Raw genomic sequence first — 14,098 nt, 5'->3', positions numbered from 1 at the left:
ACACTAGACAGATGCTTGTAGAGCACATCATAAGTTCAAATGGCAGAAGCTACATGACTGGGGTGATTGTCTCTGAATTTTGGTACTTTCGTAACCTTTCTGCATTTACTCCCATCGTCTGGGCACTGGGGCTGCCTGTTTCCTCTGATGTCCGAGTCCAGATGTTGCACCTTGACAAAATCTTGTTGCAATGTCCTTATTTTCCATGCTCTTAAATCCAGAGAGGTGTATCCCACTGATATGGTATATTGTCACACACATGGCAGCGGGCTGCTGGAGAAGCAGTGTGTGGCAGGGCTTGCTAACATGGATGGTGTTTCTTTGATTGCCGTGGATAATTAGGTGTGATCTCTCCGAGGACTCAATATATATCTCTACCTCACTAATCTTCCCCGTGACAAGATAAATAGTTCAGACTATGGCATGCTCGTGGCATTGTTATGCAAATGAGTTCACACTAAAAAAGGACTGCTGATTGAGGAGCTGAATCAATGGAGTGATATGTCCAGACCCTCCTTGCCGAACTGATAGTACAGAGGCCTTTTCACTTGGGTTTAGATGCCTAAAAATGCTTACAATTGAACCAGATCCCTCCTGTATGGGGAAATTTGGTGAATAATGCACAAACCCAATGCTTTTTAAAAACTTGATGTTGTCTCTGATGTTGCACTTCTGCTTTCAGAGGGGTCTCCAAGTCACATGGAGGGCCCTGCCATCCAGCCAGTCATGCACCTGCACAGACAGGTTTCCATCCTGAAGCTTCCTTTATACTCCAGGGAGCTCAACATTTTACAGTAGCCTACCCAAAGACCCACACTGTCAGTAGAGGCAAGCAGAGGACTCCACGAAGCCCTCTGTATTACCCTCTGGGGGAGTCTTGTTTTCCGTACTGATCCACTGCTAGGAGGCCACTTACGGTCTCAAGCACCCGACAACAACCGGTAACACCAGCTGCTGTCCTCTGTGATCCCAGCTCTGATCCTGGAGCCACACTGTAGATATGAAAGGAGATGGCTTGAAGTGAAACATAATCACTGTTGGTTTGTTCTTTTCTAGATGTGGATGAGTGCAGCGCAATCTCTGGCGTGTGTGATGGCGGCGAGTGCACCAACACAGCAGGCAGCTATGTGTGCACGTGTCCCCGCGGTTTCATGACCAGCCCTGATGGATCACGCTGTATTGGTAAGATCCTACATAGATCTCAGGACCACGGATACAGGGAGAGATCACGTTCTGAAACCCAGACTTGGTGTTTTGCAAATCACTATCTGGTGATCACCAGATTTGCAAATCAAAGGGCATGTTGTTTCTGCAATAGCTGGAAAATGCTCTTTTTCATGTGCTGTCCTTGCATGTGCCATGGCTGACATGGTCTGTCCTGGTCACAGGTTTTGATGCTGTTGCAGACCAGGGCTTTTTCTCCATCTCCATAACTTGGACTGCAGGTGTCTCAGTGCTTGAAATGTTTGACAGGGGATTGCTGAGGACACTAGGAGGAGGACTGGGGTGGAAGGTGTCTGGCTGGGATAGTGATCTGTTTGAGGAAGGATCCTTGTGCTCCTTCTCACAGAGCTGCACCCGCTAGTGGAAGAATCTTAGACACTCCCCCTTTTCTCCTGCATTGGGTATCAGCTGGGGAGAGACCCCAGTACTCCCCCTACAACTGAACCGCAGGCACAGCGTGGGTTGTAGATTGTTTAAGTCCAAGGGAAGGTTTGCAAGCTGTCCTGGAGCAAAGAGGGACCCAGTGATGGAGAACATCTCCCAGCTGCACATTCATCCGCTTGCTTTGCAGAGGTGAAGGGAAGAAAGTTTCACTCCAAGTGTTTGCATAACCAATGCAAATAAACGGTGACTTTTATCATCTCCTCCTCCTTCCTGCTTGGCCATGATCCCTACTGCCCCACGCTAATAATTAGTAGGGCTGTGGACTCAATTGGCTTCATCTCACTGAACTCAACCTTTCAGGAGTGAGTTGCTTTGCACTGAGCTGGTTGTCTGGATCCCCTCTGTACCCAGTGGAGCAACAGAGGTGCTTCCCAAGCACAGCACAGGGCACTGCAGACACCTGTTCCTGCACGTGTGCTGAACCTGCAGGTTTACAAGGCTGCCATATAAGCTCTTGCATGTTACCTTGTAGCCTACCTTCCTCCCATGGTATCTGATTTCTGGCAACAAAATTACTCCCAGGCATTTATGGAAATCACAACCTTGCAGTCCCCGTCCTGCAGACTGCATGGAGGGCTTGGTGGGGCTGGTGTGTGCTGCTCCACCGGCTCTGATGTACCTGTTGGCCCCTGCCTCAGTTTGGCTCAAGGTGTCTGTATTTCAAAGCCTCCCAGAACTGGTGTGAGTCCAGGCAAGCTTCCCCCAGACTGATGAGCTGTCCTGCCTCAGACAGCAGAGCCTGGAATGAATCTCGCATATTTAACAGATCAAAATTCCTTTCCAAGCCTTGTAAATATTTGATGGTCCATTTCTCTTTGTAAAAGACAACAGTTTCTATGATAAATAGACCGGTTCTCTGTTTACTTGCTCTCACTAGGGGCACTTATTTTAGTCAAAATGAATCCCAGGGTTTGTCTCGCTGTTCTGTTCAGAAAGTTCATTTGCCTTTAGAAAAGTAAGGATGCAATGATTTGTTGGAGGAACAGTTGTAGAAAAGGCAAAGATCATTGTTAGTGCAATGGGAAATGTCAGGTACAGCTTTCTGTCGAAAGTCCTGGAAATTAATACAGAAAAAAAATTTTCAAAATTCTTTTATATAGAGAACCTGGAGTAAAAATTAATCATGTTCTAGTTCCGGGAAGAAAAATGTTGTAAAGTATAACGTACAAGTCACCGTGTTTGGGAATCTGATAGATTTTAATGAGAATGAAATGCTTTTCCTCCCTGCTTCCCAGACCCTGCCACAAGCCCAGGGGTGTGATGGCTGTCAGATGAGTCATATGGACATTTCCCCACTTTCCTTGAAACCAAGTGCTTCGAGAAATGAAAACTAAATAAAATCAGAAAGCCCAAATTTAAAAATAGTCCAAAGCTTAGTTAGCTGCAGTGGACTATGACTGCATCTGAACTCAATACATCATGCTCTAGCCATTTATCTGAGCTAATATATGCTGCTAGTGTGCTGTCCCATTTTGGGACAGACAATATTTTTTCTGGCAAAACGCATAGTTACTATTGGGGTGTTGTTGACTTGGGATCCATGTTTTGCAAACCCCGCTTCTCTCGTTTGAGGGAGTTTTAGTACTCCTTTTGAGAGTTTATGGTAGTTTAAGCCCACAATTTACATCCTATTAAATAAATAAAATACTTTGTAAAATTGAAAATTAATAAATAGTGTGGCTACCCTTAAAGCCCAGACAGCATCAGGAGAGAGCAGAAGAGATTGTCATGCTGCCACCTCTCAGATGTTTAGACTGGAAGTGACCGCAGTGTCTCTCATATCACGGGGCACCAGCACTGGCTATGTGGTGACTTTATGGTGGCAGCCTTGATATATTCCCATCCCTTTCCCCTCCCTTTTTAGTAAAGTAAACACTTTTTAAATTGCATTTGAATAATCTCCTGTAGTTTTTGCAGCTGAAACAGCAAGACACTGAGCTTGAGTTGATCCCAAATCTCATTAGCTGCTTTCACTGCCTTCCTCAGTAAAACGTAAACAGCAGTGTAGCTGGAGAAAGTCCATCATAGTTTGAAATGAACATTTATAGAATGTATAGGAATGCATAGAGGACTGTTTCCTGATACAAATGATAGACGTGCCAACCAGGAAGGAGGCGCTGCTGGACTTGCTATTCACAAACCGAGAAAGCCTGCTTTGTAATATCTCGGTTAGTGATAGCCTTGGCTGCAGTGACCACAATGTTGTGGAGTTTGGGATCCTGCTGAGTGCGCTGAAGGTCAGTTCTAAGACAAGGGTTCTGAATTTTAGAAGAGCAAACCTCAGTGCACTCAGGGCTCAGTTGGGAGGGATTCGATGGGAAGCTTCCATGGAAGACCAAGGAGCTAGTGAGTGCTGGGAATTCTTCAAGAACTCTCTATTGGAAGCACAAAGCCAATTTATCCCCTACAAAGGAGAAGGAAGTAAGCGGAGCAAGAGGCCCCCATGGCTCAACCATGACCTCCTGGGTCTACTCAAATCCAAAAGGGAAGCACACCAGAGATGGAGAAGTGGAGGATTATCCGCCGAGAACTACAAGGGCATAGCCAGAGTGTGCAGAGATGCAGTTAGAAAAGCAAAAGCCCAGCTCGAATTGAAACTGGCTGTAGACGTGAAAAATAACAAGAAAGGTTTCTTCAGACACGTCAACCATAAGCAGAAAAAGAAGGAAAACATAGGCCCACTGTTAAACAGAAAAGGAGAGTCAATCACCAATGATGCAGAAAAGGCAGAGGTCCTCAACACCTTCTTCACCTCTGTCTTTACCAACACTGTTGGGTCCCAGGCTTTGGGAACAAAATTGCCGATTGATCCAAACACCGACCCACCAACAGTGAAGGAAGAGTTAGTACGTGAATTACTACAGGAGCTTGACCCCTACAAATCAATGGGCCCTGATGCCATCCACCCGAGGGTGCTGGGAGAGATGGCTGACATCATCGCAAGGCCACTCTCCATAATCTTCGAGAAGTCATGGAGACCGGGGGATGTCCCAGAGGACTGGAGGAAGGCAAATGTTACCCCTATCTACAAGAAGGGCTCGAGGGAGGATCCGGGTAACTATAGGCCCATCAGCCTTACTTCAATCCCTGGGAAAGTTATGGAACGAATCCTCCTGGGGGCCATCACAAGTCAAATGAAGCACGTGATTGGGAAAAGCCAACATGGCTTCACTAAAGGCAGATCGTGCTTGACAAACCTGGTGGCCTTCTATGACAAAGTGACTTGCCTGGTTGACATGGGGCGGGCAGTGGATATTGTCTACATGGACGTCTCCAAGGCCTTTGATATGGTCCCCCACAGTCTCCTCCTGGAGAAACTGATGCGTTATGGCCTAGACAAGTGGTCTGTGCAGTGGGTGGGGAACTGGCTGACAGGCCGCACCCAAAGGGTGGTGATAAATAGCTCCTTTTCCAAGTGGCAACCTGTCACTAGTGGAGTCCCCCAGGGATCGCTATCGGGCCCAATGTTATTCAATATCTTTATAAGTGATCTGGATAACGGCATCAAGTGTAGCCTGATGAAGTTTGCGGATGACAGCAAGTTGAGTGGGGAAGCAGACACTCCAGAAGGGAGAGCTGCTCTGCAGGGAGATCTGGATAGGCTGGAGGAGTGGGCCAGCAAGAACCTTATGAAGTTCAACAAGAAGTATATGGTCATGCACCTGGGAAAACATAATCCGGGAGTGCAGCACAGACTGGGATCCACCTGGCTGGAGAGCAGCTCTGTGGAAAGGGACCTGGGGGTCCTGGTGGACAGAAAGCTCAACATGAGTCAATAGTGTGCTGCTGCGGCCAAGAAGGCCAACAGGATGCTGGGTTGCATCAAAAAGGGCATCGCCAGCAGAGAGAAAGAAGTCATCATCCCGCTCTACTGAGTGCTTGTCAGGCCACACCTGGAGTACTGTGTACAGTTCTGGTCCCCCCTATACAAAAAGGATGTGGACGGGCTGGAAGGGGTCCAGAGAAGGGCCACCAAGATGATCAAAGGACTGGGAAGCTGCCATATGAGGGCAGGCTGGGAGAACTGGGCTTGTTCAGCCTTGAGAAAAGGAGGCTCAGAGGGGATCTCATCACCGTGTACCAGTACTTAAGGGGTAGCTACAAAGAAGATGGAGACTCCCTTTTTACAAGGAGTCACATGGAGAGGGCAAGGGGGAATGGACACAAGTTGCTCTTGGGGAGATTCCGATTGGACAGCAGAGGGAAATTTTTCACGCTGAGGACAGTCACCCATTGGAATAATCTCCCCAGGGAAGTGGTTGACTTGGCCACGTTGGACACCTTCGAGAGCCATCTGGGCAGGATGCTGGGCCATCTTGTCTAGACTGTGCTCTTCCCAGAAAGGTTGGACTAGATGATCCCTGAGGTCCCTTCCAACCTGGGATTTTGTAATTTATTGAATGATTCAACCACCTGTGCTTGACACAGAGAATCCAGTTCCACACATGTTCATAACAGTTTCATTCATTTATGCTTGTAAAAGACAGGCTCGGTGTTTTGCAGGCAGTAGAAGGATCTGCTCCAGCAGGCTGTGAGGTGGTTTGTTTTTTTTTTTCCGTGCAGCGGGTTGCTTTTCAAGAACAGCTTAAAAGAGTAATTTTCAAATGAGAAAAATGGCATTTCAGATGCATTTCCAGACATGTGCATGGTGTTCCCTTGTCTGGCACGAGTGAACACTCCTGAACATTGCTTTCTTTGCTCTTTTTCCCTGATAGCACAGCTCTGAGAGATTTGGGTCTTATCTCTTCTAGGGCAACATTGGCAGATTTACTGCCTAAAGTTCCAGGTAGGGCCAGATCTTGCTTATCATTGCAAAGTCCTGGACTCAGAGAAGGTTGTGAGGGTGTTACTGAGGTCTTCACCTGCCTGGAGGATCCTTTTTGCCCACTTTGGTCATTATCCAGGAAAGGAAAGTGCAAGAGAAAAATGGAAATATGAGGAGATATTTATGAGGGCAAGAAATGACAAAAGGGAAGTGGTGTGAGGGTCACAGGTTCAAAACAGATAAAGAGCTGGGGAGGGACCCTAAGCAGAGCCCCCCCCAGCATCTCCCAAGGCACTGAGGGAGCTGGCGATGCTGCCAAGCAGAGGTCTGCCTGGAAATCTGCAGGGACCAGAGGGTATAGGAAAGCTCTGTAGTTGCTCCCTAATCTGAACCTGTGCAGGAACCTGGGCTGAAAACTGTGTCATTCAGTCCATATTTGTAAAGCATTTCCCCCTAGAAAGGATAATTTTTATCAGATCATTTCAGGGATGTATTTATACGTCAACCTTGTAACCATTGAACTGGGAGGTGAATTTGGAGAAGAGTGAACAACCAGGGAGGGAGTGAATTTATTATAGCACTTGCCAGCAAAGAGACTGTCCTGCAGTAACACCCAGAGCCTCGCTGGTTGCGCTGCAGCCCTCCTGCAGTGAGACAGCAGAAGCGTTGGTGGCCAAGGTGTGCCATGGATATTGCATTTTGGTGGGAGCTGTGCACAGAGCGATGCTTTGTGCCTTTGTTCTGGCATGACTCTTCACTGAGACAGACACCACCATCTAATCTTACCCAGACAAGGCTGAAATTGGTCAGTTTTCCAGAAGCAGAGGGCATATGATGGCATCATTGGTCCAGACTGACTGTTCTCACCACAGTATGAGGCTCCTTTTTGCATCCTTCTTCCTTGTAAACCAAGCACCATTGGATGTCTTGAGTGGGAGACCTTTGGCTACGTGCTGCTGTGTTGCAGCTCCCATCTGAGCTAATAGCCCTCAGGTCCTTTGTAGTCAGAGCCAACTGCCTTTTGCAACCACTAGTTTGTTTGGATTTGGTCACTTGAGCTTCTCAGTTTCTGTACATGACGACACAAAGTGAGAGAAATACTCACCCTTTTAAGTTCTCTCCTGGGAAGCAGTACCAGTATTTTCTATTCCTCGGCATCTCCCTGCCCCTGCCCCACCACCAAAGAAACAAACCAGCTTTGCATCAGGATGAAAATTGTAAAATCCTTTGCAGGTGCACAACAGATCTTAGACACCTTGTGCAGACCCCAAAGAGGATGTCCACATTGAAAGGGAAGGTAGAGGTTAACCGTGCTGGATAGTCACTCAGAGGGTGCAGCTCCTGGTGTGGGGCTTCTCCTGGGCATCAGGACACGCACACCAGGGCATCATGGCCCAGCAGATGGGTGCAGACTCTGCCAGACCCCAGCAGGCAGGTCCAGCTTGGAGTTGCTTCTGTCCCATTATGATAAACAGGCAAAACTCTGTCTCCTGCTCTGCCGCTCCTGGCTGGACCTTGTAAAGCATCCACAGCCTCTCTGAATCAGAGACCTCTGACAGACCTGCGGCTCCATCCCCCACCTCTGTGCACTGTCTAATCGCATGTGGAATTTTACCTCCTTTCTCGCCTGCAGCATTATCTGATTTACTGAGGTTATTGTGCAAACCTATTCCCTTAACAGCTGCAGAGGGAGGCAGAACAAAACCACAACAGCTTTGTGCTCGTACCACCAGCGTGTGGGTGGTCCTGCAGGAGGGCACAGAGGGACTGCAGGGACCCACTGTTCTTTCCATCCACCCCTCTCTCTGTCCAAGGCAGCTCCAGATGAGTTTTCAATTAGTTCTGACCTTCATTTCTGAGAGATATTATTACAAACTGCAGCAAAGACAGCTGAATTTAATAAACATTTGTCCAGATGAATAAGGGCTGGACCATTCCCTCCGTTACACAAACTGCTGTGACCTCCCTGGCTTGTCAGACTTGTCAGCACATGTCTGTCTGTGGGGAAGGATGTTGTGTTCTCCAAATCGCTCCTTGCCCATTAACTGGCTGGCTGTCACCATGTATCACAGCTTTTGGGACAGCATCCCATAGAAGAGCAGAAGGAGCCGGATGGGTTCTGTCCTCTCTAATGCCTGGAAGGCTTATTCCAAACTACCACCCTCACATCTAGAAGTTCATTTAAGCTCAGCCCAAAGCCCCCACTTAGCTAAATTCCCATCAGTGGTTTAAGGTGCAGCTTTTCCCAATGGCCCCGCTATCCTGCCCTGGCTTGTTCGGAGAGCAGCTTCTTTCTGGGTTGGTGTGGGCTACATGCTGATGCTAAGCAACATCCACCTGTCAACGTGCTGTGGAAACAGAGCCCTCTTCTACAGTCCAGCAGCTGCTGAAACCTGCAAAGATGTGGGCATTGCTCTTGCATTTTTGCCATTTGCCAGAGATCAAGGGCTTGGGATGACCCAACACCCATGTGGCTAGGACTTCCCTCCATTAGGATTAGGAGCTAATCTGGTGTTGCATTCAATCCCCTCACTTAAATTTCCCTTCTCCTAGTCTGTCTTTCTTTCTGCAAGTCTCTTTGGTGTATAAAGTTTCCTAAAAGGGAATAGTTCACATTGAACTCGGTGCTGCAGAATGGCGGAAAGGATGTATCGGAGAAAAGATCTGCTGGTTTAGTCACCCTGGCTTTAAATGGGATCACTGTCCTCTGCAAGTCACTGAGCTGTGATTAGAGAAGAAATGTAACCATGGCCCACAGATCAAACAGCTCCATGCAATTAATTTCAATTATATTTCAGGAAAGTGTCAGCCTGCTGGCTAATGTCAGTCTAGAGGCACAGATGACAAATCAGACTAGACTTTCCCCCCTCATTAATTTACTTGAGAAACAAGGAGGGGAGATGAATGAGTGGAAGATTCCAGGTTTTCCTAGAGGACTTGGTGCCAGATGGAGCCTGCTAGACATGTGAAAGGCCCTCAGTCTCCTGGGCCTTGTCCAGAAGCCACACACACCAAACACCAGTGCCAGGCCTGGTGTCTGTGGCTTTGGCCAGGCTCACGGACTTTGACCACCATCCAGGGCTCATTCTCCTCCCAGCTCAGTCCAGGCTGTGGGAACTAACCCGTGACCTGAAACAAGCATCCACTGAGAATGGGAGTGGTCAGGCTGGAGGGATGTGGAATTGGGAACAGCTCCATTTGCTTAGCGAGGGATGCTGGGACCACTGGGACCTGGCAGGGAATGCTTCCTCATGAGAAGCCTGGGATGTGGGACATTTGCCATGAAATCAGTTCTGAGAAGGAGAGGTAGGTCCTTGCCAAGCCTGAGGTGTGCAGGATCACGCTGGACAGCACTGGCTGTGGTAAGGTCCTTGCTTAGCACAGCATCGGGGATCACTGACTAACACTGGAAGGGTTGTACCTGGATCCCCAGCCTGACCAAAGTGGCGTAGGAGATGGCTGACCACCTTGGGCTGCCAGCTCTGTCCTGCAACAAGTGAGAACAAGGGAAAGGACTGTTGCAGCCAAAGCTTCAGCCTAGAGCAGGAATGGCTGGGGAATGCCTGCTCACTGTCTGGGAACCCTCAAAATAGTAGCAGGCACCACTGGATTGTTTTTATCACAGGGAAGTGTTTTTAATGGCAGAAGTTAGAGGAAAATATATCATGCTGGATCCAACAGCCCAAGAGAGGACACTGTTACTCCACATGGCCAAGTTCAGGGCCTGTTGTGCTGTTATATTCGCACTGATGGCCAACTCTCGGTCACAAATGTAGTATAAATAAGCAAGACAGACGCTAACATCAGAGGAGGAACCTAGAGAATGGAGATCTCAGCCCCAGGATGCAATTTTGTTGAATATATTTAGTCCAGAGCAGTTTATCTCTTCCCACTGAGGGGATGGTCAGGCTGTCTAGTAGTGGAAGTGTCAACATTTGCAGTGACCTCATACAGACCACCTCCCCTCAGCCCATTCCCTCTCCCACTGGTGTGTTGGGTCAGTGGGGGAATCTGTCCCTGACATCTCTCATCAGTGCAAAAACACTAGTGAGAGGAAGGAGTCACCTGTAAATAATGCCATTTCTTTGGGAAGGTGAGGAAACATGGGATGAAGTGGGTGATCTCATCTGTTTTCTGCTCTGTGAGTTCAGCCAGAATCTGCTGGGTCAGCTTGTCCTTCGTGCAGGGCAAGGAAGGCAGCTCCCAATGGAGAATCCAATGGAGAGGGACAGCCCACCTTCTGCCTGTTTCTGGCTCTTGGTCAGGCTTCTTATAGTATTTAGGAGCATAAATGGGAATGTGAGATCTATACTGGGGAATAAGGCCTGGCCCTACAGTCTTGATGTGCTCCAGGTGGATGTTCTGGAGAACCTCATGATCTGGGAGGATGAGGCAGAACAGGTCAGATTGGAACATTGGAAAGCCGGAGGAGATGCTGTTAGCAACAGGCACTCAGGACCTGACCGAGAGTATGGTGATGACACGCTGTGAATGCATCTCCTTCTCTCCCTTTCTGCAGACCAGCGGATTGGGACGTGTTTCTCTGCTCTGATCGGGGGCCGCTGTGCTGGGGACCTCCCTGGCCAGTACACCAAGATGCAGTGCTGCTGTGACTCAGGGCGTTGCTGGGCCATTGGTCAGACTCCAGAGATGTGCCCCGTCCGGGGCTCTGGTAAGTACAACACAGAGGACCTCTGCCTGCTGCTGGGCCAGCTCATTGCTCTGATGGCCCTCATGGTACCCCAGGCTTGATGTGGAGAATCATCAACATAACACCCAGAGAAAGGTCACAGGGGGATGCTGGCTCCCCTGCCTGGGTCTTGTCTGAAGTTGAGCCAGATGAGTTCAGCCAAGGCAAGAGTTTATCCCTTTCCTCCTACCTCTTCAGCTCTCTTTGGCTTCCACCATAGTTGAATTTGAGGCCAAATGAGGGTGAGCCCACACAGCAGGAGGCCTTGAGAAGGCACAGCACTGTAGTTCTATCTTTCTGCCTCTCATCACCAGCTCTGAGCAGGGCAGAGCTTTGCAGTGCCTGGCACCCTCCTGTGTCCTGTCCTCTCCTGCCTGAAGGGAGCCCACAGTGCCAGCTGTCCCACACACCCCAAGAAGCTGTTGCCACACGCTCTGGCAAGCTGTGTCTCATCATCTGCTCTGGAGTGGAGGGTGTTAAAGCCCTCCTCACCCATCTCCCCTGTTCCCATCAGCACCCACCCTCCTTGCTCCCTGCCGGTCCATCTCCATCCCTCTGTTCTCTGCACTCTGGCAGAGGCAGGAGGGGAATTCAGGCACTCTTGGAAAAGCACTAAGGCAGCTGTTTTGTTTCAGATGAGTACCGCAGGCTTTGCATCGAAGGACTCCCAGTCGTGCCAGGGTTCCCTGGGAGCTTTCCAGGAATTCCTGGATTCGGGCCCAATGGTGTTGGGCCGGGACTCAACGGGCCTGGAGGCATTGGACCAAATGGGGCAAATGGACAAGGCGGGATCCCAGGTCTGCCTGGAATGGGCCCAGGAAGTTCAAGCATTGGTAATTAAAATTACTTTCTTACTATGCTGACCCAATTTGGCTGCCTGTCTCAGAACACAGGCAGCGTGTCTGCCTGCGTGCCGGCCCGCTTCTCTGAGCCGTGTACACATGAGCAAAGCACCCGTGCTCTTAGCCAGCTACAAGGTTTATTTTGACACAGGGGGAGTGATGGGATGTGACACTAATGCTGAGCAGGATGCTGAGCCCAGAAGCAGATCAAACAGCGTCTGCTGGCAGAGCAAGGGAGCCAAGGCTGGCTCCAGTACAGAATATCTTTCAAATTACCAAATAGGAATGAAACTTTCACGTCACCGCCTCACTCTCTGCCTCCCCAAAAGTGTTTTTCCCACCACCTTGGACACCTCTCTCAGTGCATCCCCATATAGCTCCTTGCTAAGGGCTGAAGCCTGTGAGAATGCACTGGATGTCAATAAATATTGATTCACACCTTGCTTCTGAGAGGCTGTGCCATCTTGTGCATGTCAGTGGGGTAGGAGCATGCCAGGTACCGCAGCAGCCTGCAGAGATTTCTGAGGCAGCTGAGTTTGTGTCTGCGGCCCCATGGTTGTTCAGGGCCCAGGAGGACCGCTGATCCATCAGTGTTTGGACTGACCGACCCCACTTCCTGGGGACAATCAGAGGAAGGGAGCTGTAATCCCCTACCTGATGCTGTCTCTGTGCTTTCCAGGAACTGCCACTTTGAATCAGACCATTGACATCTGCAAGCATTTCACTAACCTCTGCCTGAATGGACGCTGCATCCCCACCCCATCCAGCTACCGCTGTGAGTGCAACATGGGGTACAAGCAGGACGTGCGCGGAGAGTGCATTGGTGAGTAGGCTCTGCTCGACACGCACACAGGTCAGCTCCAGCTGCGCCCCACGCCTGCTCCTAATGGCACCTTAAGCTGCTGCCCCGAAGGCCCCCATCCCAGTCAGAGCTCCCCACGAGAGGCTGGAGATAGAGGGCTTGTGTCGGGTAACGAAGCAGCATGATGGAAAGGATGTGTCCGCCCCTGGGGAACATCCAGGGTGACAATTCTGGTAGCCACAACATTGCCATTGGCTTAGCAGTAGCCAGTTTGCACTGCGGGAAGCCCCATATAACTGGCCCCTGGGCAGGGCACTCTGCCAGTTATTGGGCTGCTGCCTGCTCTGCTTACCCCGCAGGCTTAGGCTGCAGCCCTGATGGTCACCCCAGCTAGATGGTGGCTGTGCAAGCCTACTCAGAAGCTTGAGGTCTCCAGGGAATTAGAATTAGAAGTATGGCATCTTTCAAAAGAATTATCATTTTATAAGTAAGTGGGCTATTTTTTCTGAGAACTATAAGGAGACTGTGTCCTGCTTGAAAGAAAACGGTGTCCACCCACTGCATCTGCAAAGAACAGCCTTCATATGGTGACATCTCCACGCAAGCAGACCTCCCAAGGGCTGAAATAACTGTCCAGACCTTAGGTTGTACAGAAATCCAGCACCTGGAAGATGCCCTAGCACCTGAAGGCAGTGGTGGATGTCATAGCTGGAAGTACGCCCAGCTAGAAGAACTCTTCAAACAGGTAGATATGTTATAAGAGGAGCTCAACGGGCAGCGCAGTATCCAGGAATGTGAGAGATTGATACGTAGTATTGCATGCTGTCCCAGGCTGAGTGACAGCCTTACCTTAAGGCTGTGCAAGGGGAAGGTAAGCCTGAATTTCAACCTTGAGCTGACTGACACAAGTAACTCATAAGATGAAGGAGACTGGACCCTTGTCTCTGCTCAGGGCAGAAGGAATAACCTTCCTCCAAAGTGCCCCTATGTATGAGATACAATGCTCTGAGTTTGGAGAACAAAGAGCACGTAATGGACAAGCTCCAGGAAAAGCCAACCTTGTGACCTTGATCCAACCCCCCACATGCATTAGTGCCACCAGAAAAGCACGTCAAGTATTAGTAATTGGAGATTCCTTACTGAGAGGTACTGAAGCACGCAATTGCCATCCATCCAGTTTCTCTACGGAAGTTTGCTGCTGAGACTGATGAACCCTCCAGGTTATCATCCACTCCTACTATTCCATGCAGGGTCTAATGATACTGTGACAAGGCAACTTAGAACCACCAAAAGAGACTATATGTCACGGAGTGCAACATTAAAAGAATCTG

General features: G+C 49.3%; 1 protein-coding gene across 2 annotated transcripts in view; it reads left to right on the top strand.

Annotated features, from left to right (window-relative positions):
• The window catches only part of FBN3 (fibrillin 3), a 124,099-nt gene that overhangs the window by 66,462 nt on the left and 43,539 nt on the right, over nt 1-14,098 (top strand). For both annotated transcript variants that reach the window (XM_064469811.1, XM_064469812.1), the window contains exons 9-12: nt 1,057-1,182; nt 10,953-11,105; nt 11,759-11,956; nt 12,645-12,788. In XM_064469811.1, coding sequence (XP_064325881.1) covers nt 1,057-1,182; nt 10,953-11,105; nt 11,759-11,956; nt 12,645-12,788 — 621 coding nt within the window. The remainder of the gene's footprint in view (nt 1-1,056; nt 1,183-10,952; nt 11,106-11,758; nt 11,957-12,644; nt 12,789-14,098) is intronic.

Source organism: Phalacrocorax carbo, chromosome 19 (assembly GCF_963921805.1).
Source record: "Phalacrocorax carbo chromosome 19, bPhaCar2.1, whole genome shotgun sequence".
In the NCBI taxonomy this organism is placed as follows: Eukaryota; Metazoa; Chordata; class Aves; order Suliformes; family Phalacrocoracidae; genus Phalacrocorax; species Phalacrocorax carbo.
The sequence above is the reverse complement of the archived record's forward strand: the minus strand, read 5'-3'. Positions and strand labels throughout refer to the sequence as shown.